The following is a 24,480-nucleotide window of genomic DNA, read 5'->3' as shown; positions in this document are numbered from 1 at the left end:
TTTGGGGCACCACAAACTACACCCATATGAGATGGTGGACTAAACTGATACATGTTTTGTGTGATCTGACTGCTCCACCGACCAGCTGATCCCCCATCTCGCTCCCTCTCCTTGGGCCTCCCTGTTCCCTGAAACATGACAATATTGAAATAAGGCCAATTAATAACCCCACGATGGCCTCTAAGTGTTCAAGTGAAAGAAAACGTCACCTCTCACGTTAAATCAAAAGCTAGAAATGATTAAGCTTAGTGAGGAAGGCATGTCGAAAGCCCAGATGGGCCAAAAGCTAGGGTTCTTGTGCCAACGGTAAGCCAAGTCGTGAGTGTAAAGAAAAAGTTCTTGAAGGAAATTTAAAAGTGCTGCTTGATTGAATGATAAGAAAGCAAAACAGCCTTATTATTGTTGATACGGGGAAAGTTTTAGTAGTCCACACAGAAGATCAACCCAGCCACAACATTCCCTTAAACCAAAACCTAGTACAGAGCAAGGCCCTACCTCTCTTCAATTCTGTGAAGGCTGAGAGAGGTGAGGAAGCTACAGAAGAAAAGTTGGAAGCCAGCAGAGGTTGGTTCATGAGGCTTAAGGCAAGAAGCCATCTCCATAACATAAAAAAGTGCAAGGTGAGGCAGCGACTGCTGATGTAGAAGCTGGCGCGAGTTATCCAGAAGATCTAGCTAAGACCATTGATGAAGGTGGCTACACTAAACAACAGATTTTTAATGTAGATGAAACAGCTTTATATTGGAAAAAGATGCTGTCTAGGACTTTTGCAGCTAGAGAGAAGCAGTCAATGCCTGGCCTCAAAGCTTCAAAGGACAGTCAGGCCAACTGTCTTGTTGGAGACTAATGCAGCTGGTGACTTTAAGTTGAAGCCAATGCTCATTTTCCATTCCAAAAATCTTAGGGCCTTTAAGAATTATGCTACATCTACTCTGCCTGTGCTCTAGAAATGGAACAACAAAGCCTGGATGACAGCACATCTGTTTACAACATAATCTAAATATTTTAAGCCCACTGTTGAGACCTACTGCTCAGAAAAAAGATCCCTTTCAAAATATTACTGCTCATTGACAATGTACTTGGTCACCCAAGAGCTCTGATGGAGACGTACAAGGAGATGAATGTTGTTTTCATGCCAGCGAACATGACATCCATTCTGTAGCCCATGGATCAAGGAGTAATTTTGACTTTCAAGTCTTATTATTTAAGAAATACATTTCATAAGGCTATAGCTGCCATAGATAGTGATTCCTCTGATGAATCTGGGCAAAGTAAATTAAAAACCTTCTAAAAAGGATTCACCATTATAGACACCATTAAGAACATTCATGACTCATGGGAGGAGGTCAAAATAGCAACTTAACAGGAGTTTGGAAGAAGCTGATTCCAGTCCTCATGGATGACTTTGAGGGGCTCAAGACTTCAGTGGAGGAAGTAACTGCAGATGTGGTAGAAACAGCAAGAGAACTAGGATTGGAAGTGGGGCCTAAAGATGTGACTGAATTGCTGCAAGCTCATGATCAAACTTGAACAGATGAGGAGTTGCTTCTTGAGATGGGATCTACTCCTGGTGAAGATGCTGGAAACATTGTTGAAATGACAACAAAGGATTTAGAATATTACATAAACTTACTTGGTAAAGAAGTGACAGGCAGGTTTTGAGAGGTTTACTCCAATTTTGAAAGAAGTTCTACTGTGGGTAAAATGCTATCAACAGCATTGCATGCTACAGAGAAATCTTTCGTGAAAGGAAAAGTCAACTGATGACGCAAACATCATTGTTGTCTTATTTTAAGAAACTGCCACAGTCACCCCAACCTTCGGCAACCACCACCCTGATCAGTCCACAGCCATCAACACCGAGGCGAGACCCTCCAGCAAAAAGATTACAACTGGCTGAAGGCTCAGATATGATCGTTAGCATTATTTAGCAATAAGGTGTTTTTTAATTAAGGTATGTACATTGTATTTTTAGACACAATGCTGTTACACACTTAACAGACTACAGTATGGTGTGGACGTAACGTGCATATGCACTGGGAAACCAGAAACATCCGTGTGACTTGCTTTACTGCGATATCCACCTTACTGCGACGGTCTGGAGCCGACCCTGCAATGTCTCCGAGGAGTGGCTGTGCACATAAAGGTAAGTCAGCCAGAGGTGGGAAAGCAGAAGGGGGGGAATGTAGGGAAGAAAAGGGGCCCTAATGTTATGTCATAGGAGGAGAGAGGGCCTGTCTAAAATTGAGCGCATGGGGAACTGGGGTTTAATAAGTTAAAGTTTCAAAGGTCATCAATAGAAGAACTAAAATTGGAAGTAAAGGAGAGAGGAGATCACCACCGTGAGCAGAATACTCATCTATCCTACCGAGGTCAAAAGATAAGACCTGAAAATTTCCTAAAAGTGGACTTCAGAGTCACGGAGCTAAGTAAGCCCCAGGAGACTGAGACCAGGAGCAGCAAGGAGGCCACCGTGGGGAGCAGGCAGTAGGACATTCACTCCACCAGGCTGCCGGCTCCTGCCCACATGACTGTGATTGAAAGACAGGAAGAGGCAGCATGCTGAGCTCCCCCACAGAGCTGTGGGCACAACGCTGTCACCTGAGAAGGTGTCTCAGGACACGCTCTCCTTGAGTCAGCTGCAAGAATGGGAGTGTTTTTCTTCATGTCAGCTGTGGCTGCATACCTGGCCTGGGCCACAGGACAGGCCAAACGGACTTTCTGGCTGATGGGTGAGCCCCTCCCCCAGCCCCCGTGGGGAGCGCTCACCAGTGGGCCCGAGCTGGGTGGGCAGAGGGGTGCGGCGGAGCCGGAACTTCACTTGGCAGGAGTTGACCACGATGCTGTCGTTGGGGTTGAGGTTGCGGGTGCTGACGATGCCAGGGGAGTAGTAGCCCCTCATCAGCAGGTAGTTGGTGTGGGAGGCCTGGGCGGGCTTCACCTCCATGGCCCGGCGCTTGCCCCCTGAGCCTTCGTCCAAGTCTTCCTCTTCATCCTCGTCGTCCTCCAAGCCACCGTCCTTTCCCAAGCTGGAAGAGAACTGAGATCTCGACACCTGGACCCAGGCCAGCCCGGCAGCTGCCCAAACAGCGGTATCTGGCTGTGCTCTGCTGCCTAGGCTCAGCATGGTCTGCCCCTCCACACCCACCTCCCTCTTCCCTTCCCACACACCTCAGTGACCCCTGGTAACATATCTGTGACTTTGCAAGGGCTGTTCCTTTTGGCTGGATTGCTGTCCAGAAAGCACTTCCCTTCCCATGAAGTCCCAGTTCGGCTGTGAGGCCTTCAAGGAGCCTGGGCCGATCCCACTTCTCTTCCTACCCCTGCCTCACCCTGCTACACCCTGCCCTCCTCTCTGGCAGGTGCCCGTGGCAACTGGGAGGCCCCAGAAGAGGACGCCATGGACATTGTCCTGTCATTCCTAGTTACTGATCTGGGAAGCCCTGTCCTGTGACCCCCTAAAGGCACCGCTACACCCTGCTTGTCTGTGTCTGGCAAATTCCTCGCACAGTGCCGGACACAAAGCAGAAACACTCAGTACATGTCTGTTGAGTGAATAAGACAAGAAGACTCAGCAAATAAAGTTGCAAACACCACAGAGACAAGAGCAAACAGCGATGCCTGAAGCTCTGAGAACACGCTCGAGCCCAAACTGCGGCTAGAGCAGCATGCGCAGTGCCAGGCCTCCCACCTCTGTGGACTCCGGGCTCTTACCTCTTAATGACCTCGTTCTCCACCATGGAACTGTCCACCACTATGATCTGCTCCGGGATCCTGACATCCACAGACATAAGGCCCAGGGAGAAAAGGGTGAGGGCAGCCACACAGTGTCCTCCAGGGCCGTCCAAAGAAAATGCCACCATGTCATTTGTGGAGTCATTATTATCCTGGTCTTTGAAAGAAAAATTATCAGGCTGGTCCAACTTGCCGGCAGCCCGGATTCTGTCAAGAAACTGGAATGATTCCGTGCAGATGGTGCTTGGAAATCGCCATGTGAAAATCCTACAGAGACAGAAAGAAAGGAAGGGCCTGACTGAGGACAGGCCATGGGATGAATCCATTTGGCTGGGCTATGAGCACACGAATCATCATGGTGAGTCCACACTCCCCCAGCTCTCCCCTAGAGCTCTCTTCTCCATCTCAGATGAAGGTACTACATGGGCACCGAGTGGTGTCTGTATCTCTTCTCCACTTGCCCGAGCACCTTCGAGGCAGGGTCCTATCTTTTCACCCAGGGCTCCACGCCTCACCTTGCAGGAGCTCGCTATGAACAGCTGCTGAACTAGGGAAGAGGTAATAGCAATCTTTACACAAGACTGGCCCTGATTCATAGGGAGATGAGAGGACACTGTGTGTTCCATCTCACTGTCTCCATCTGGGGCCTGCAGAGTCGAGCCCCTGTCTCTGTCCAAGAGTGTGATGTTCACGACTCTGCAATAACAGTCAGGGAGAAGGGATCCAAGACGTCTTCCCGGTCTGCTGACCACAGCCCTCGGTTCACAGACAAGGACGAGCAGTCCAGTGCAGTGGCTCCCGGTCAGATGGCCTTGCTGGACTTGGGCCAACAAGGAGAGGTTTTAGGAAGGAGGAAGTGCCTGGAGCCACACACACAGGAATGAGGTCAAAGAACCAAAAGATGACTTATGGCGTCTTCAAGGATGTGACTGCAGCCCCCACATGGCCTTGGTGCTGGCAAGGAGAACAATGCAGAGAAGGGGAAGCCGTCAAGGCTACGGCTTGGGAACGTTCTAAGGGACTTCCCCTGCATGTGGGTAGGAGGCTGGTGGTGCCACACGTGCTGTGCTAAGAGCACCCTCCAGGAGGAAGCTCTAGGAAAACGCTCCTCTGAACACACCTCCACGCCGCAGCTCCGCGCAGGCTGCCCGTGCTGCAAACAGGCCCGGGAGGCGGCACGAGAGCCTGCAAAGCAGGAGGCTTCACAGGGCTTGGCGCTGTGAGGACAAGGGACCAAGCCTATGCCCAACCAGGAGGGTGGACTTCCAATGGGACCAATTATTAAAGTCAACACTGACTGTGCCCCATCTGACAGAAGGGAAAAAACCTACCTGTGAAAATGGCAATGCCCCCCTCAAAACACTGCCAGTGTTCACTGATTCCCACACAAGGAAGGAGGACAGGTGCTGATGAGGAAGCTTCTTCCCAGCCCCCACATTCTCTCATGCAAACAGATGTTCTTTTGCTACTGTTTGCAGACAGGGTGTGGCTCGGCCTCCGACCCTGGGCCAACGAGGGCTCCTGAGCGGGCGCTCACCTGTAGTAGGTCTGGGATAACTGGTAGGACATGGGCACGAAGGGCAGGGCCCGGTTCTTCTTGGGGCCCAGCGTGTGGTTGACCCGGCGCCGGTTGACCAAGCTCCTTTTCTGGCACTCCATGAAGGCCTTCACCAGGGTCTGGTCCTTGTACTCCCGGTAGAGGCGGAAGGTCTGAAACACAGCGTGGTGAGGTGAGCAGGGCTCTCCAGCCAGCCAGGGGATGCCCGAGCCGGAGCTTATGGACGCGCAGAAGCTACAGCTGACCCTTTAGAGAGGAAGAAGGCGATCAGGGATGGGGGCAGGCAGTGTGAGTGTGTGTGTGTGTGTGTGCGCGTGTGTATGTGTGTGTGTGTGTGCATGTGTATGTGTGTGTGCGCGTGTGTGTAGGGGAAGCCTGGAGGAAGCAACAATCCCAACTGTCAGACCATCACACCACACTTCCAGACACCACAGAGAGGGTCAGACAACTGCAGATACAAGAAAGCTATTCACCCCCAAGCCCATTTCTTTGGACACAAAGACACCGGGAGTCAACAGAATCATCTCAGCCAACCCTACGTCCCTTACAGCTCTGACACACTGCTGAGCAGAAGAGTTAGAAGGTCCACTCCGTAGCCACCAGGCAGTCAGAAACTTGGATTCTTTTGTGTAATGTTGAAGTAAACCAACAAAAAAAAAAAAGAATTCTTTTTTTAAAAACAAGTGTGAGTCCAACAAAACAAAGCCACAGGCCGGATGTGGCCTGTGGGCTATCTGGGACTTCTGCCTTCCACTGCTCGTTCTTGCTCTCTGCATGATCAGGCTCAGATGGAGCTTTGCTTTCTCCATCTGCACAATGCTGGGGCGGCAGAGGGGCGCACGGCACTGACACCAGCCTCCCGGTCTGACACGTACACCCTTTACTGCGTGTAAAATAGGCACAAGAAAATAAAACGCAGGGTTCCAGTGCTGCCTGGCAACATGTGTGTGGAGAATGTTTATTGGGCCTCTTGGATTTGTTGGTCCCAGATGTCCCTGCAGGAGGCCACTGCACCCCGCCCCCCCATGAATGAAAACAGGAGAGATCAAAGGCACACTTGGCCTGGGGTCTGCAGAGGCCTGGGCATGGCTGTTAAACGACCAGGGCCAGGGTGGTGTTCTGAAGCAAGGCATTCAAACCTGGCCACGTATTTTCCTTAAACAGCTCCATTTTCCCCCAGCCCTTCCCCCCACCCCGTCCCGCGTGGCCACAGTATCCGCAGTGCCCCAGCTGGGTCTATGCCAGCATTTCCTTAAGGGTGGTCTGTGGACCCCCGCATCAGGATCCAGGGGAGGGTGTGGCACACACTTGTGAGGGCCCCACCTTCCACTCCCGACTGGAATCTCTGAGGGTGGGGCTTGGCTCCACACGCTACAACTCTCCTGTTGATCTGAGGGACCCTCGAGTTTGGGACCCCACCCATCTAAGTGCATCAGTGGAACTAGAAAACACCATCCCTTTGCTTTCTTATTTTTTCCCCTCACATTCGAAATCAGGCTGGCTTGTTAATACAAGCCAGAGGAGCAGATTATTAGGGTTAGAGATTAAATATAAAAGTGAATCGGATCCACTTGGAATTCATTTTTGTGAGGATTAAGAACAAGGGAGAACGATGCTCCAGCAGCACTGGCTGGGGTGAAGGCCCCTCTCAGCCACTCTCAGTTGGGTTGTGTGATGCCTGAGCTGCATGGCCTTGGGCACGGATTAACTTCTCTGACCCTCAAGTGTCCGTGTTTGTAAAAAAGTAACAAGACCACCAACTTCCCAGGCTCCATACGGGCTTAAATGGGATCTGCCTTCCTCTATTTCATCCTCCCTCAGCCACAGCCGAGCAGCAGCACAGATCTGCGTTCTCAAGAGACAGGCAACTCACCGCCCAGAGAAAGGCAGCTTTCCATTCAGTGATCTCCAACCACCAAAATATCTCGGCATTTATAATTTGAAAAGATACGTTGTATGGCTCAATTACTTTTTTATTAATTGTTCCGTTGCCACACCTCATTTCCTCTTCTGCCTAATTTTCTGTCTTAAATATTAGACTTAAAATCTCAGCTTTTGGCTGGGTGCGGGTAGCTCATGCCTGTAATCCTAATACTTTGGGAGGCTGAGGCAGGAGGATCACTTGAGCCCAGGAGTTTGAGGTTGCAGTGAGCTCTGATGATGCCACTGCACTCTAGCACGTGCAACAGGGCGAGACCCTGTCTCAAACAAAACAAAACCTCAGCTTTGGGAGGAATTTTGGAGGTCACTGGATCCTGTCCCCATATGAGAGAGATGGAGAGATATTGGCCAAGGGGCACAAAGCTTCAGTTATGTGAGATGAATTATGTCCTGGAGAGCTAATGTACAGTATGGTGACTACAGGTGACAATACCATACGGTCTACTTGAAATGTGCTAAGGGGGGAGGATCCTGAGTGTTCTCACCATTAAAAGAAAAGAGAGAACTATGTGACATGATGGATATATTAATTAGCTTGATTGTGGTGATTATTTCACAATGTAGAGAAACATCAAAACATCCTATTGTACATCTTAAATATATACTATAAAAATAAAGAAAAATAAAACAACAAAAAAATAAAGATGAAAGATGCAAGGGCTGGTGTCTTGGGGCAATTGGGCCCTGAGAGCCCCCAGGCGAGAAGAGCAGAGTCAACGCCTCACCTGGCTCGGCCTCTGAGGGCCTCATGTCCCAGCTCTGCTGCCAGGTACCCACCTGAAATGACTGGCAGGACTTCATCTGACTGTCGGAGAGGGCCAGTGTGCTCTGGATCAGGTTCTGGAGCACCAGGAAGTGGATGTCATCCACGCTGAAAAAGAGGGGGTGGCGGGACAACATGAGGCCACAGGGTACCACTCATCTTGGGGTGCAATTCTCAGTGAAAAAAAGGCTTTCATTCTCACAAAAATAACATGAATACCAAAACTATTCATAAAATAAAATGAAATAAATGATGATTTTTAGGCTTACCTGGTCAATTTTTGTAGGTAAAAAGTTCCCATCTAGTGGATAAAGGGTGACATTTCTCACATTTGACAACTAGCAAATGTAGTTAGTGCTTATATTTTTCTTTCCCTCTAATTCTAAACAAGTTTTCCTTCAAACACAATAGGTTTCTCACTGAGATATAGAGCTAAAATCAAATGGAATATTGATTATCCAAGATGGAAAAAAAAAGCCGAGCTTTCTGAACAGAGTTTTGCTTGGAAGCTCATAGGCTGAGAGTTCGAATCCTTTCCCAACCTTCCTTAAGGCTAGGCCAGTGACATTTCAGGTTAGGGGGTTGGAATTGTTTTCTATAAAGGGCCAGATAATAAATATTTTAGTCTTTGTGGACTGCATGGACTTTGTTGCAACTATAGTTGACCCTTGAACAACACAGGTTTGAACTGCAGGCCCACTTATATGTGGATTTTCTTCTGCCTCTGTCACCCCTGAGACAGCAAGACCAACCCCTCCTCCTCCTCCTCCTCCTCGTCCACCTACTTGACATGAAGATGAGGACGAGGACCTTTCTGATAATCCACTTCTACTTAATGAATAAACATATTTTCTATTCTTTTGCTTTTTTTTTTTTTTTTTTTTTTTTGAGACAGAGTCTCACTCTGTTGCCCGGGCTAGAGTGAGTGCCGTGGCATCAGCCTAGCTCACAGCAACCTCAAACTCCTGGGCTTAAGTGATCCTACTGCCTCAGCCTCCCGAGTAGCTGGGACTACAGGCATGCGCCACCATGCCCGGCTAATTTTTTGTATATATATATTTTAGTTGTCCATATAATTTCTTTCTATTTTTAGTAGAGACGGGGTCTCGCTCTTGCTCAGGCTGGTCTCGAACTCCTGACCTCCAGCGATCCACCCGCCTCGGCCTCCCAGAGTGCTAGGATTACAGGCGTGAGCCACCGCGCCCGGCCATATTTTCTATTCTTTATGATTTTCTTATTACCATTTTCTTTTACCTAGCTAATTTTATTGTAAGAATACAGTATATAATACATATAACATACAGTGTAAGTGTTAATCTATTTATTTATTTATCAGTAAGGTAGAATTCTGGTCAACCGTAGGCTCCTAGTAGTTAAGCTTCTGGAGAGTCAAAAAGTTATATGTGGATTTTTGACTGCACAAGATTGGCATCCCCTGATCACTGAGTTGTTCAAGGGTCAGCTGTACTCAACTCTGACGTTCTAGCATAAAAGCAGCATAAATACCACATAGAATGGGCGAAGCTGTGTTCCAATAAAACTTTATTTACAAAAACAGGTGCTGGGCTGGATTTGGCCCTTTTTTACCCCTGTGCTAGGTTGTAGGCAACCAAATCGAATAGCTGAGGAAAGGCACTGTATATATCAGTACTTGCCTATTAAGTTCATCCTCTTTCCTGATTTGATCTTTCTCGTCCCCAATTGCCAAAACTCGGTATCTGCACAAGAAACAAAAGAAGAGCATGTCAATGGAACAAAGCAGACCTTCACTCACTGGGCTGCTGCTTGCTCAAGATGGCCATTTATTGGCCAAAATGTTGGGCAGAATGTTAAACTCACCAAAAGTCAAACACAGTACATGTAAACTAAAATAAGAATATACCATGTTCTACCCATTGAATGAGGCTGTTATGAAAATAAGGGTTGAGAAAATGTGAAATGCTTGCTTGCAATTATGTAGCAACATGGAAAAATGTGACTTGGCACAGATCCCCCGTTAATTGTTAAGGGAGCAGGATAGAAAACTGTGGGCTCATTACAATTAGAAAATAAGCACAAGAAAGAAGACTGTAAGAAAATTCCCAAAAGTAATCTAAAAAACTAAATCTCATAGAAATAGAGAGTAGAGAGGTGGTCACCAGAGGAACAGGGGCAGGGGAAGGGGAGATGTTGATCAAAGGATACAAAGTTTCAGTTAGGATGGTGACTATAGTTAATATTAATATTAACATACTGTCTATTTCAAAATTGCTAAAAGAATAGATTTTTAATGTTCTCATCATAAAAAAATAAGCTGGTGAGGTGATGGGTGTATTAATTAGCTTGATTCAATCTTTCTAAAATGTATACATATATCAAAACATCACTGTTCCCCATAAATATATATAATTATCATCAATTAAAAAATTAAAAAAGAGAATAGCTGTTTTAGGTACTAGAACTCAGATGATTTCCCCATCTTTTTTTTTTTTTTTTGAGCTTCATGTAATATTTTACTGTATTCATACTGAGCATATAAATGTAAGAATAAATCACAGAACTGACTTTTAAAAAGCATGGCCATTTCTAAGACATTTCTTTGGTTTCTACAAAACTAAAGTAAAAATTCATCTTTGCAATGAATTCTTTGTAAATTCCTCCTAAAACCTGGTGTCAAGAAAAAGCACCTTTTCGGAAATACATGTGAATGACTTTTGGTCAAACAAGGGAAAATATGGAATCATTTTCTATTCTGCCTTGCCTGCCAGAAAGTTCAGGATCAAAATTAGTGTTAAACTGTTACAAATGCAGCTTTTTCTTTCCTTTAAGTGGGTCATGAACTCTCCTTTAAAAATATTTAACTGTCTTCTTTTATGACTAACAGTTGCCCCATAACCATATTACAAATATGTGGGGATATAAATTATAACTAGGTAAACAGGCCATTGAAACACTCTTAGGACTGAATTTTAACCATGCCATTTGGGAACTCAGTTTACTGCAAAACCAAAAACAAACAGCTAAAGGATAACAACTCTGAAAATGACTACAAATTGCTCTTCAGGCCTGGCATACAGTAAGGAATACATAAATTATTCATCAAATGAAAGAAAGAATGCGATCTCCAGTTGAAATGCAGAGAGCAAAAGTATTGTACAGTTCACAAATAGGAACTGATGGATGAACATCGTTGCTTTATAGAAAGAAATTCAGAAATACAGTGGCTAGAGGAGCTTTTTTGATGAGGATGGTGGAGAGAAGTCACATTTGGATAACTCGTTCACAGAACTTAAGATTTAAAATTGTACAGGGTTCTGTGTTCACACCCAAGCATGTTCTTCCAGATGCTTAGGGGTTGAGCGGGAAAAAGTGGGGCTCTAGAGTGAGACCCGCCTGCGTTCAAGTCCTGGCCCTGTTGCTTACAAGCACGGTGACCTTGGGCATATTACTTACATCTCAGTGTTTCCTCACCTGTAAAGTAAGCAAACTTAGCAAAAATACACCTCCCAGACAAAGAAGCCTGAATTAAGTCAACAGCAGGGACTCAATAGGAGAATGAATGTAAGTTCCTGGTGGGGTGCTTGGAAAAGTAGGTCTTTCGCTGCTTTTAAGTCACCCGTGAGAGGCCAGGGGGTCCAGAAGCAAGGGACACAGGAGGGTGAGCTGCAAGGCCTACACAGCCACGCAGGTGCTGTGTGCTTCCGGGCGTGCTGACAAGGGATACGCCACGGCAGTCCTAGCCAGCTGACCTTTTCCTCTTGCCCTGTGAGGGTCCCAGGGAACCACCCCAGAAGTCCCTTACCTGGCAAACAGCTCCTGGAGTGTGTCTGGGATTTCAAGGTTAGAATTCCTTAGGGCTGAACTGAACTTCTCCTTAAGCTTCTCCACAAACTCTTTAAACTCACTGGCACAAACCTTTCGACATGAGAGAATGAGACGTTAAGTCCTTTTCTCCCCAAAGGAGGCCTTTGCTAAGATGCACCAAGGAACATTTTGTTGAACAAACTCTGGCACCAGCTCCAGCCCAGAACCACTGACCAGCTGCCTGTCTGCTGCAGGGTCACCTGTCGCCTGAGAAGGCTGCGCTGTGGAGGCAGCAGATGCCTGTCTCTAAGCTCAGGACTCTGGAGCACCTGCTGCTGCCTAACACGATGACGGGCCTCACACCTGCATGGCTGGCATTCCCACAATGAAGAGAAGACTCAAATGACACCCACTGGGCACCTCCAGTCAGGCCTGTGCCCCCGTGTTGCCTCCCTCCTCCCAGGCCTGGCTCCCCCGGCTCCCCTGTGCAGCCAGCCTCCTTCCTCTCCCCCCACTCCACACTCAACTGGTGGTCTCCAAGTCAGTCCAGTCCCCCACACCTGCACTGCAGCCGTCTCAGTCCGGACCTGGCTCTGGTGAGCAAACTCATCACATCACCCTGTGTCCACTGTGACAGAATAAGTTCCCGTTCCTCCCCGGGCATTGTGGCCGTGCAGGACGCACCCCTGCTGCACCTGGCTACAGCCCTGATGCTGTGCCCACAGGGCCCTGTGCTCCCTCTCCCCTCACTGCCTCTGCCTCAGCTGCTGCGGCTTTCGGGACTCCTCTAGTGGCTTTCGGGACTCCTCTAGTGCCGACACCTTTGCAAAGCCCTTAGTGGCAGATAACGCAGGGCACTTAACCTGTTCTTCCCCAGTCTTTCTTAATTAGAGGAGTGGGTCCAGATTTGCTTTGGGGAGACAGGATGCCTGGCCTCCCGGGATGAATCAGGACAGTCTAAGCCACTTACGGCAGCCTCGGTCCCCTATGTTAGGTAACTGTTTCCAGCCATGCGGCCCAGATCTGCCAGGGGCTCCTAGGAAAGGCTGCCCCCCACCCCTATGGGCCCAGTGCATCCCCTCTCCCCATTTCTTCTGCCCTGGGATTCTGTTGTGAGGACCTGAGCTCTAAAAGCCAACTTGCAACCAAAGGGTGACCAGCATGAGGACGGCACGCTGACCACTGAGAGTGGAGAACAAAGTGACAGAATGAACCTGGCAACTGGAAGACATCTCTGCTCTGCTGCACCAGCCCAGGACTGCCTCCTTCTGGACAGCTTGGCATTTGGGAAAATGCCCTAAGCTCCCGCTAGGTTGGGTTTTTCTGTCACTTGCATCCCAAAGCATTGCTGATCCTCCCTCCCTGACCTCTGTGGGCCCGTGCCTTTCTCTCTCTGGGAGCTGACTGTACTGTTCTGCGAGGGCCGTCTACTCCTCTGCCCGTGCCACTTGCCTGTGGCTCCCTCAGGGTAAGGCTGCGCCTCCTCCTCCTTTGGCCTTGCCTGGCACAAAGCCCGACTCACGTGCAGCAGAGTCCAGTGGGAGCTCCACAAGCCAGGGCTGAGCAGACTCAGGGCCAAGCAGAAAAGTCTGGGTCTGCAGACAGCTTCCTTCCTTTTCAGCCACCCACCCCAGCCCCATCTGGACAGAAAACTCAGAAAGAAACTCATACCCTAGCTGCAAGCCTTCTGGGAAGTGTGTCTGTAATTTCTGAAGAGCTGTCCTAGTCTCTTAACAAAATAGCCCCAAGGCATTTCAGAGTGGCATGTCAAATTCTAACCATCTTTAAAAACTGATGCTTGAAGCCAGATCAAATGAGATCCAAAGCCAAAGAACTGACAAATTGATTTCCCAAAAGAGCAGAGGGGGAAAAAAAAATCCATGTTTGTGAGGCTGGCAGAGGCACTGTGGGGCCCAGAGACGAGGCCAGCACCTAGTCACCTCTGCCTTCAGAGCAGGGCCTACCTTTGGGTCATCATAGTCACATCTTCGATTCATGAAATCGCCAACAAGTGCTTTATCCTGGTACACCTCAGCGAGGCAAACCCTGTAGAAAGAGGAGACAAAAATGAAGCCTGGGAATTACGATGCTGTCTATGTTCAGAAGTATCAGAAGAATTCTGTTCTACCATTTCTGGCCTTGGCTAACCATGAAATATGACTTACTAATACAGCTGCTGGATGACTACAGCTTCTACCAATGAAGGATTTGGGGTGAGCCGAACCTGCCAAGGCAGGCCCTGCTGTTGCTCACACTTTACAGCTTGGCTCCTCTGAGCTCCCGTCCTCCACCGGTAACTGAGAACAGCAAATCCCACCTGCCCCTCACAGGGATTCGGCCAAGGCCAAATGAGCTGACCTATGTGAAAGTGTATTGTACATTGAAAAATACTACACAGGCTTTGGTGTTAATTATTACTAAGAGCTCTGAAAGCCTGCAAAGCAGGAGATTTGTCTGCTCCACTAATCTTCATTTCTCCATGACATAAGGAGAGGCGGGCTTGCCCGAAAGGAAAGGAAGGGACGACGACCAGCATTTGCTGGACTCCTGTTAGCCAGGCACTGCAACCTTCACAAAGAGCTGGCCAGGCAGAGACTGTCACTCCATTTCACAGCTTGGTTAGGTAAAGAGACTCCCTGAGGTCACACATACACCAAGGGCTGGGCAGGTGGGACAGTATGGTTATTATGGGTAATATTATCCTGCATCACCAGCAAGAAAACTGTCCCTGTGTAGGTAGATCCCCACCCTGTGGCTCAGGAGCCACGTCTGGCTCCACTTCCCGGGACTGCTGCCAGGGGAAGAGGAAGGGCCTCAGCCAGGGCTCAGGAAGCCCAAGTTCAAGATCTTACTCCACTGCCAACTCCTGTCACCCTGGCCAACTTGCACCCTCTCTCTGGCCCTGCTGGACCAGGTGATCTGAGCCCTTTCAGATAAAAAGTCTAAAATCCTGTGCACAGGACAAAGTGGCTTCACACAGGAAGCCCCCTTGTTATAACTAACTCGGTTCTCAACTAGAGCAATTCTTTCCCATAGGGGCATCTGGAAACATTTCTGATTGTCACACTGGGAAGGGGAGGTGCCACTGGCATCTAGCAGGTAGAGAGAGGCCAAAGACGCTGCTAAATCTCCTACAACACACACAGGCCAACCCCCACAATAAAGAATTATCTGGCCCCAAATGCCAATAGTGCCAAGGCTGAGAAACCCTGTCTAGAATTGAATTTTCTCCACAATCCAGGGCTGGGCTGATTTCTCTCTACAATCTGACTGACTGCAGGTAGCCCGTGGCTCAACCTGCAGCCAAGCTCCCTTCCTGATTTGTGGCAGTGGCATGAACGACCAGCCCTGTCCTACCCTACTCTCATGCTGGCTGCAATGCTTAGGTACCTCCCTGTACCACCACTCTGATGCTCTCTGGTCCTCCCCACTCAAGTCCTCCTTGTGGAGGGAGTTGGAGGAGGAATCTGGTGGGGCTGGTGGTGGCTTTATGGCCTTAGCCCTGTGAGAAGGAGACGGTGGGGCATTGGTGTTTATTATTAGTAGAGCTCTAATAAGCAGCTCACTGGCAACAGATCATGGGTGGATGCTTTTACACTCCCAGGCAGCTGCCTTCCCCACACGTCCCAGGCCATGGCTAGTAACACTCAGGGAACACCCAGCTCTGCCAAGAACACGGTGAGTGCATTCTCTCCAATAATCCCAGGTCCTGTCTAACTTTTCGCTATGGTGATGGGCCACAAATACATAGCTCTCAGGAGCTGCTCTGAGTGCTAAAACACCAGTGAGAGTCAGCCTCTGCCTCAGCCACCCACTAGACATGTGGTACTCAGTGAGTCAGCCAGCCTGTCCAGCCTCCATCTCTTCATCTACTTCTCAAGGCTGTTCTAAAGTCCAAATAACACCATGCATGTGAAAGCGCCCAGAATCATGCCTGGCCCTCAAAAAATCAAGGTCAATCTCACCACCAGCCTCCAGCACTTGGGCAGCCTATCGGATAGCTTAGTGTGCTCCATCTGGATTTCACACCAGACTCTTAAGCAAATGGGATGAAAAAATAAAGAATGAACTAGAAATGTTGGAATAACCATGTCCTGAAATGATGAAATTTCAAATATGGCTTACTTATAGTTCAGATAGGCTTGTGGATTTTTGACTATGTAGCGAGCTCTTCGTCCAACTGAGTGAGACGTTTTATCCAAAGACTCTTCAAAGGTAGCGTGCAGAATGTCTCGCACGACTTGCCAGGGGACAAACGGGCCCTTCACCTGGATCAAATATAGAGCCGAGACAGAGTATCAGTACCCTTGGAGCCCACGTTATGGGGAATTACCATAAAGGAGCGGGGAAAATGTGTTCTGTGGAGCCTCACACCTGTCACCTCCCATGTCTATTCAATCACATTCACGGGGTACCAGCTATGTGGCTGGCATTGAGATTCTGGGCATAGCAGAACAGGACAAGCCCTCAATGTCCAGTGGGAAGGTGTCTTTTGGCAAGTGCCATGACAGAGGGGCCCAGAGAGTGTGGGTCATACCGAATGAAGGGCAATACATTAGGGAGATTACAGGGACATAAAAGGTGCTCAGAGAGAGGGTCTTCATGTCTTAATTATACACCATGTACGCTCAGAGACATTCTGCACATCGTGCTTGTATGTTACATGAGTAGAAACAGAATGTACTACACGAGCAGACTCGGGAGAACATCTCAGCCAAGAACACAAAGGAAGGCAGAGCTGACGTAAGGAAGCAGCTTGATGACAGGTTATTTTCTTATGTCGCCAAGAATGGGGTGGCCCAGAAAGGAGACAGTGTAAGTTTCAGTGAGTGGAGTGGAGGGTCCGCCAACATTGAACTGTGCAGGGCCCCCCTGGCCCCTCCAGCTGCATCGAGGGTCGGGCAGAGGGAAGGATGCCCTCCCATCAGCACTGTAGTGACAAAACCATTGCAGATGCAGGGAACAGAAAACACGTCATCTTTTGGGATCTTCCTTGAAGAAGGGGTTGGTTGGAATTCAGAAGAAGACTGAGAGGTGTGAGAATATGGGAAAATGGTGACGAAAAGGGATCTAGCTCTTTCTGCCATCTTTTCATGCTGCCATGATGGTGTGCATGAACGTCCTGGCCGATGCTCTCAAGGGCACCAAAGATGCTGAAAAGCCAGGCAAATGCCAGGTTCTTCCTAGGCCGTGCTCCAAAGTCATCATCCAGTTTCTAACTGTGATGATGAAGCATGGTTACGTTGGCGAATTTGAAATCACTGATGATCAGAGAGCTGGGAAAATTGTGAACCTCACAGGCAGGTTAAACAAGTGTGAGTGATCAGTCTCAGGTTTGATGTGCAACTCCAAGACCTAGAAAAATGGCAGAATAATCTGTTCCCATCCTGCCAGTTTGGTTTCATGACACTGACAACCTCGGTTTGCATGATGGACCACGATGAAGCAAGACGAAAACACACAGGGGGAAAAATCCTGGGATTCCTTTTCTAGGAATGTAATACACACTTATAAAGAAAATGCCTTAAGGGATAGATCTAATGAGCCTGTAGACAAAGAGCATCCTGAGCACAGGACCTCTAACTGGGTTTCTCCCGGCTTCTGTGGCTGAGACCTGGATACACAACCAGGTTCTCATGAAGGTGTCTCACCTACTCTACCTGGTGGCACTATTGCCTGCAAGGGCCCTGGATGAGGGCCCTGGTGGTTTCTGAGTCAGTTTGATTGGACATTTGTCCACCTTGTTGCTTTCCCTACATCTTGCTGCAAACTGAAATGCTGAGGACAGCACAAAGTAGCAAAATGTACAGTCTAGGAGTCAATCAGGTGTTCTGGGGAACAAGGTGGGAGGTGAACTCTGGCTTGGGCTGTGGATCCTTCTCAGAGGTAGTGATGTCACAGGAAAGAGGAAGAGTTTGCTGGACACAGAGCAAGGCCCTCCCCACCCACCTGCGACTGAGAGACACAGGTAGGGAGGATGTGCCAAGTATGGGGGACTACAGTATAGAGGGCAGGGCAGTGAATACGAGGCGCCCGGGGAGCCAGGCGGAGCTACCGTCCCCACTCCATATGGACTCAGTCAATACTGACTGTGGGATTGCTGAGTGTAGGCTCCATGCTGGGGGCTGCAGTGAGGAGGGCAAATAGCAAGTCTCTCTGCCTTGAGGAAGAGCTACCCCTGTGGGTCAAGAGGTACCACAGGCAACAGAAACAGTGTGAGAAGTATACGTCCAAGGGACAGAGAGAGAACCCAGTAATTATACCCATTTGGCAGGATCGATGACACCTTTCCAGAGAGGACAAGTAGTTAGAGAAAGATAAATCAGAGTTTTTCAGGCAATGAGGGTGGGAGAAGGGGAGCAGGAAAGGGTCAGATTCCTAGTGAAGAGAGAGAAAGAACAGCGATGAACTATTCTGCCTGGAGCTAGGGAAAAATTTACATGTATCTAGCTGAAAGCCAAAAAGAAATTTGCAAAAATCGTATAAATTTGTAGGATTCTGGGCAATGCTTCTCCCGGCAGCCAAGTGGAGTAGATGAGGTGAGTTAGCCCAGGGCTGTGAGCTCTGAGAGAGGGGACAGCGTGCCAACTGGAGGCTGGGAGGGCAGGGGCTGGGGCCCAGCACCTTGGTGTTGAGGACGTTGCTGGCGATCCGGCAGAGCATGAGTAGCCCATCCTCCTGCATAGACCAGGTGACGCGCAGCCGCGTCATCCTCTGCAGGGCGCTCTGGTCGGCCTCGTCGTGGTAGCGCAGCCTTTTGCTTTTTCCTCCTGGAAACTCTCCTAAAAACACGCAAGGGAGAAGAGAGGAGAGGAGGCTCTAACAACTGATTTGGAGCGGCCACACTGGAGAGGGGAAGGGTCCCTACCCAGCTGGTAAGATTAGACCTGGGGTATCAGTTAACAGATTCTCATTGTGTCGACAGTCATGCAAACTAACCACAAAAGACTTGGCCCTTTATGACAGATTTTTTTAATAAACCCCTTTCATAACTTCTCTTTGGTCAGCTTTCACAGTGATGGGTTGGATGGCCTAAATGCATCCTCCAGCTAGTTATCTGCCAATCTCCAATCTCTCCCACTGAGACGCTGAGACTTGGAAGGCAACTTGTGCAGGAGCTTGCAGCACACAGAGGGCATGCCTGCCGCGTGAGCAGGACCATCCACTGTGGCATCACTGGGTCCCCACCTCGCCCTTGCTCTGTGACCTCAGGGGCGTTGTGTAGACCCTTGTGCACCATGGGGACAACAAGGCCTATGTTCCAGGACTATCTTGAGGATTAAACAAGATGGGATATAAAACACCCAGTGTAGTACCAGGCACAAAGTAGCTATTAAATAAATAACAGTCGCTAACACCACGTAATATTCACCATGTGCTAACCACTGGTTTAAGCTTTTTACACATATTAACTTAAAATTAGACTACTACTTTGCACCAGCCTTATGAGATGGGTACAGTTATTATCACCATTTTATCTGAAACACAGCGAGGTACAGCAACTTGCCCCAGTCACACAGCTGAGTCGGCAGCAGACTTAGGATCTGAGCCTTGAGTGCGTAGCCATGAGGTTTTCCAGGGTCTCCTGCCCTAGGGAGGTGCTAACTGCAGTTCCTCAGGGCAGACACCATGTGCCACTGCCAATTCCAGAAGATTGTTTAGTGAGTGTCTTCCAAATTAAGGCAGAAGACAAGTGGGACAAGGAAATTTGGAATCAAAGCGATGCCACCACCATATTTTGCCTTGTGATGAATTCAGGTCTCTGTGAGCCGGTCTCACATGTGTCTGCAAGAGGCTAAACTAAGGGACCATTTCAACTGACGGACTGCTATTTGTTACAAATGGCAGCTAAATAAAACAGGCTCCTATTTAAACATTCTGTTTTTATCTGAAATAGCTACAGCCATCAGATGGTTGTTAAAACATATGGACCACTTAGGTGATATAAAAGTGGTCTAAAAAATAGACACTGGTCTCCTTACCAGCCCCCTTCTGCTATAAATACTGACCGGATGAGGAATCCAAATGGCAACTCAAGGCACCACGCCAGGGGCCGCGGCACATCGCAAGAGATCCTGCAGGCTTATGTGACTCCCAGATTTCCTCTAATTTAAAAATACAGCATGCCTTTGAACTTTGGCCTGATTAGCGTAAACGCAGACATTAAAAGGTAAACCAGGCCGGGCGCGGTGGCTCACGCCTGTAATCCTAGCACTCTGGGAGGCCGAGGCGGGTGGATTGCTCAAGGTCAGGAGTTCGAGACCAGCCTGAGCGAGACCCCGTCTCTACTAAAAATAGAAAGACATTATATGGACAACTAAAAATCTATATAGAAAAAATTAGCCGGGCATAGTGGCGCATGCCTGTAGTCCCAGCTACTTGGGAGGCTGAGGCAGTAGGATCGCTTAAGCCCAGGAGTCTGAGGTTGCTGTGAGCTAAGCTGACGCCACGGCACTCACTCTAGCCTGGGCAACAAAGTGAGACTCTGTCTCAACAACAAAAAAAAAAAAGGTAAACCAAAAGAACAACAGGATTTTGGCTGGATGTGGTGAGGCTTTTGCTAAGGTTTTTTCAGTTGAGATGAAATTAGAAATACGAACTGAGGGAGTTACTAAAGTAAAAGACTCTACAAAAAACAAAGACAGAGAAAGCAGGGGAAGCATATGGGAAATTCAAGGATCTCTCAGCCTGCCAGATGGGTTTGGAAAATAAACGACCATCACACAGAGCTAGTGCTACAAATCAGGGGAAAATGGGAGCCTGCATCTGAGGTTAGAGCTCGGGCCCTGCTGGAGCAAGACTATTGCACGTCTCCAAGATGTGGCTTACAAAGATAAGGCCTGGAAAATGCAAACAATCATCATGCAACCTTTTCTCTTCCTCTTGATCTTCTTTCCAGGGTCCTTCTTCAGCCGTTTCCGCCTCTGGCTTTTCCCACCCCTCACTCTCCGGTTTCTGTCCAGGGTGGGCTCTCGGTCAATCTCAAACTGTTCTTCCTTGTCAGTGCAGAGCTCGGAGCCTGCTCTTGCTTCTCCCCAGATATTCAACCTGCCATTGCCTAGAAATAAGCACAGAAGACAACTGTTTCGGGATGAGCTCCGCAAAGGCCAAAAAGGCCAAATTGAACGGAGGGTGGTCGCTTTGGCGTGAACTGGTACCATGTTTGTTTCTGGGGTCGGCTCCCAGCACACGTACCTCCGGCACTGAGTGGCAGTGGGCGCTTGGACAGGAACGTCTGGAGCCTCACTGTGAGCCCGTTCTCTGCAGTGGTGTTCTCCTGAAAACCAAGTATGGCGCTGCAGTGAAGCACGAGCCGCCACGCATCCCCAGGAGCTCAGACTGACAAAAGCACTAAGACGCACAGCTTCTAAGGAAGCCAAGGACCGCTGCACAGGGACTGCCAGGGCCTGGCCCCAGGCCGCTTGGGAGCGCAGAGCCACTTTATCAGAGTACACGCCCTCCCTCTGGAGGACCTGTGTCACCCAGACTTTCCATTCCTTCATTAAAAAGGAAAACCTGTCCACGTCACAAAGTAAGTTAGAATCCATTGGAAAAAAAATAGGTCAGGCAAATATTTAAGGGGCCTGAGGTACCTTCAATACAAACGGGAAGATAATATTCGTGTCTCTGGCCAATTTTGATTTCACCAGTTCAGAAACTGTGAACCAGCAAGGGACTGGAGAAGGATGAGCAGTGGTGACACCCTGAGGTGGTGGTCACCGCCCCAGAGCCCACCTTTCTGGCTTTGTTGATGATATAGCTGGTCCAGATCCAGTTGCGCTTTAGGTGTCCATAGAAGCTGGAATCCAGGCCAGCGGCTCCCAGCCCATCTCCAGGGATCAAGCCTTCATCCACAACCTCACGGCTCCCGCTGGGAGGGGAAACAAATAGAAAAGAACCTTTCTCAGGCTCAAATAATAGAAAAGAGAGAGGGGGTAAGACATGGGGTGTGGGCCATTTATTTATAACCAACTTTAACCTTCCCAGAAAAACACCCAGCAGGTAGAAGTGAAGAATTTGGGGCCCTAGTGCTGGTAGGTTTCCACTTTTGCAAGGGTAAGTAAAAAATCCAGATTTTTATATAACATTTCCAACTTAAATTTAGACAAGTGATTGAATTTTTAAAAGCAATATATGGGCTAAATAAAGTATGTCTAGGGTCAGCTTTGGCCTGTGGCCAGCAATTTACAGCCTGTGCACCAGAGATGCAGGCCTGCTGGTCTGACAGCCTCAGCTGACAGGCAGGAGCAGGGTATCTGGGACGAGGACCACCGCAGCCCTGTGCTGGGCCCATGCTTGGGGATGGCCCTTGTGGGGACAGGACGCACGTGGTGTACTCCATCATGGCACACTTGCGCTCCAGGTTGTGCTTGTCGATGGCGCTCTCTTGCTCCTTCTGCAGGCTGCCCTCCTCGTCACTGCCCTGGTCTGGGCTGCTGCTCTTCCTGACGCGTGGGCAGCGCACCACGCCTAGAAAACCAAACACGGGCATGACTGTCACACCTTCTTACTGCGGCTCTGGTGGCTACAACAAGCTGCTAGGTGAGGAGAGAAGAGTGGATTCCCCATCTGTGAAAAAGGGAACCAGATGAGGGGGTCTGAAAGTGACAGAACCTCTTCATACAAATTGCCTCATAAACAGGAGTCTGAGGGAGCGAGGAAGAGAGTTAAAATGCTGGTGGGTGAACCTGAGAAAAGGGCCTATATCAGGCTGACCCCGCTAAGGATGGAAGGCAGACAGGAATCCGAGAGGCCAACAGGCTCGGGAGTCCAGAGCAGAGGAAAGTCAGGCCCTCCTGCCTGGGGCTTTGGAAATTGGCAATTGGAAAGCCCTGGGAGATGCTGTGAGCCAGCACGCAGAAGCCACAGCAGAAATGATTACACTGGGTGGCAGAGCAGGGATCAGGAGGGACCTGCACAGACAGCTGAGATGGCATCACAGCGTCCCTGGGCCTCACTAGGCTCCACGAGCAGCCAGATGTCTCCTGAGTGCTCAAGAGGTACACTAATGTGGTTGAGAAATTATATTCAGTTATCCTACAATAAAGGAAATTATATTTCTTACAAAAAATATCAAATGTTATACAACTATAACTATTTGCTCAACTAGGTGAGGTATGGTTAGATTAGTTTGCAGACTCTCAAAGACCCTCTCACAATATGCTCAAATAGACACCGTGGCTCGATGGTGTGGCCGGTGGGGGCCAGAGGCAGTGAGAACTCGTGCCCCGCACCTCACAGCTGGAACTTTACATAAGACACCTCATTCAAGCTTCACCTCGGCCCCATGCAGTGGTGTTTTCAGCTTAGAAATAAAGAAACTAAGGCTAAGGAGGTTACAAATAGCTTGGCCAAGGTCATCCATTTGAATGGACACTTGAAATGGGGACTACTTAAGGCCCTGCTCCTCATGTACGACTAACAGCTGCCCACCAAGCTGTTATTCTTGTGCATGCGAACTTTGGGGCAGCACCTGCTTTAAAAGATGATTCATCTTATTACATGATGCTCTTCCCTCAGTCCTTGGGGCAGAACCTCTTCAAATGTTTGTTGAATGAAGAGACAATCAATGCCTGATTCATGGATTCAATGAGCGTCTGACATTTCTGCTCATGAACTCTAAAAGGGATGGAAATTCACCAATTATCAGGCCTGAAAAACTTTGGTGCAAATTACATACTGGTTCACAAATTTTTATCTAGGCATAAAATGTGGGGGAATTAGGGCATTATTAAAATCTAAAGTGGTAAAAGCCTACCTAGCTCACCACCAAATGCCAGAAGATTCTATGAAATATACTGTTCTCAAACTTGTCTGGACCCATTAAAGTTTCTAAATGCAAGTGCTCATTACCCGGCTGGCATTAAATAATTCTACCAAATAACTGTGTGACGCCTGCTTTACAAAAATCAAAGTGTGATATGGATCTTTCCGCCCTGTGATGGGAGGAACAGAATATAATTCCTCTCACAGGTGCAAACTGAATGCGGCATCCTTGTCCTCCTGGCAGAGGTGGCAAGAAAAGACCAGATGGAGAATGGCCTGGAGGAAAGAGCACTGGAGTGGAGGCTCTATTGCCTTCCACAAATCCCTCTATTCATTCGAGAAACATTCACAGACGTCAACTGTGTACCAGGCACTTTGCGACACCCTGGGGATAGAAGCCAAATTTCCCGTGCTCAAGGAACTCACAGGATGAAATGGGATGATGGCAATAAAGATGCTAGAAAGGCTTTCTCGGAGAGGTGATGCTTGAAGTAGGAGGGGCCATGTGTGAGGCGAGCACTGGTGGGAGGGCCATCCAGGGAGGGGAAAGGGTATGAACAAAGGCCCCACCCAAAGCCCAACTCAGCCAACCCCCCTGCACATCTGGGCAGTTCTTCCTTCAAAACACTTCCCACCTCCCCCACCCTCTACCCTGCTCCCCAGCCACCAGTGGACGTCTCTCTTAGATAGGATCTCACGTCCTTACTGGCCTCCCTGCTTCCACTCCACTTTGGCCCCAGCCTAGCCCATTCTCCACACAGCAGCCAGGTAAGCTTTTAAAAACAAGTTATCTTGGTACTCCCTGCCTACAACCACCCATGGCTCCTCATTGCTCCTCCAATGAACCGAAACTCCGTGTCCTGCACTGGCTCCCGCCACGTCTCCACTCTCGGCAGCCACCCTCCTCCCATGTGTGCCAGCCTCTTCTTTCTCC

General features: G+C 48.8%; 1 protein-coding gene and 1 pseudogene across 1 annotated transcript in view; one reads left to right on the top strand and one right to left on the bottom strand.

Annotated features, from left to right (window-relative positions):
* GTF3C1 (general transcription factor IIIC subunit 1) overlaps positions 1 to 24,480 on the bottom strand; it is a 75,155-nt gene that overhangs the window by 4,573 nt on the left and 46,102 nt on the right. The window contains exons 20-32 of the mRNA XM_069486778.1: positions 22,109 to 22,250; positions 21,516 to 21,651; positions 20,976 to 21,057; positions 20,650 to 20,838; positions 18,405 to 18,562; positions 15,906 to 16,048; positions 13,745 to 13,826; positions 11,779 to 11,891; positions 9,653 to 9,715; positions 8,012 to 8,105; positions 5,273 to 5,445; positions 3,715 to 4,002; positions 2,770 to 3,029 (exon numbers count right to left, since the gene is read on the bottom strand). Of these exons, the coding sequence (XP_069342879.1) occupies positions 2,770 to 3,029; positions 3,715 to 4,002; positions 5,273 to 5,445; positions 8,012 to 8,105; positions 9,653 to 9,715; positions 11,779 to 11,891; positions 13,745 to 13,826; positions 15,906 to 16,048; positions 18,405 to 18,562; positions 20,650 to 20,838; positions 20,976 to 21,057; positions 21,516 to 21,651; positions 22,109 to 22,250 (1,923 nt within the window). The remainder of the gene's footprint in view (positions 1 to 2,769; positions 3,030 to 3,714; positions 4,003 to 5,272; positions 5,446 to 8,011; positions 8,106 to 9,652; positions 9,716 to 11,778; positions 11,892 to 13,744; positions 13,827 to 15,905; positions 16,049 to 18,404; positions 18,563 to 20,649; positions 20,839 to 20,975; positions 21,058 to 21,515; positions 21,652 to 22,108; positions 22,251 to 24,480) is intronic.
* LOC138394688 (small ribosomal subunit protein uS8 pseudogene) lies at positions 16,885 to 17,273 on the top strand (annotated as a pseudogene).

Source organism: Eulemur rufifrons, chromosome 14, assembly GCF_041146395.1.
Source record: "Eulemur rufifrons isolate Redbay chromosome 14, OSU_ERuf_1, whole genome shotgun sequence".
Lineage (NCBI taxonomy): Eukaryota > Metazoa > Chordata > Mammalia > Primates > Lemuridae > Eulemur > Eulemur rufifrons.
This window is presented reverse-complemented; position numbering and strand designations above follow the sequence as displayed.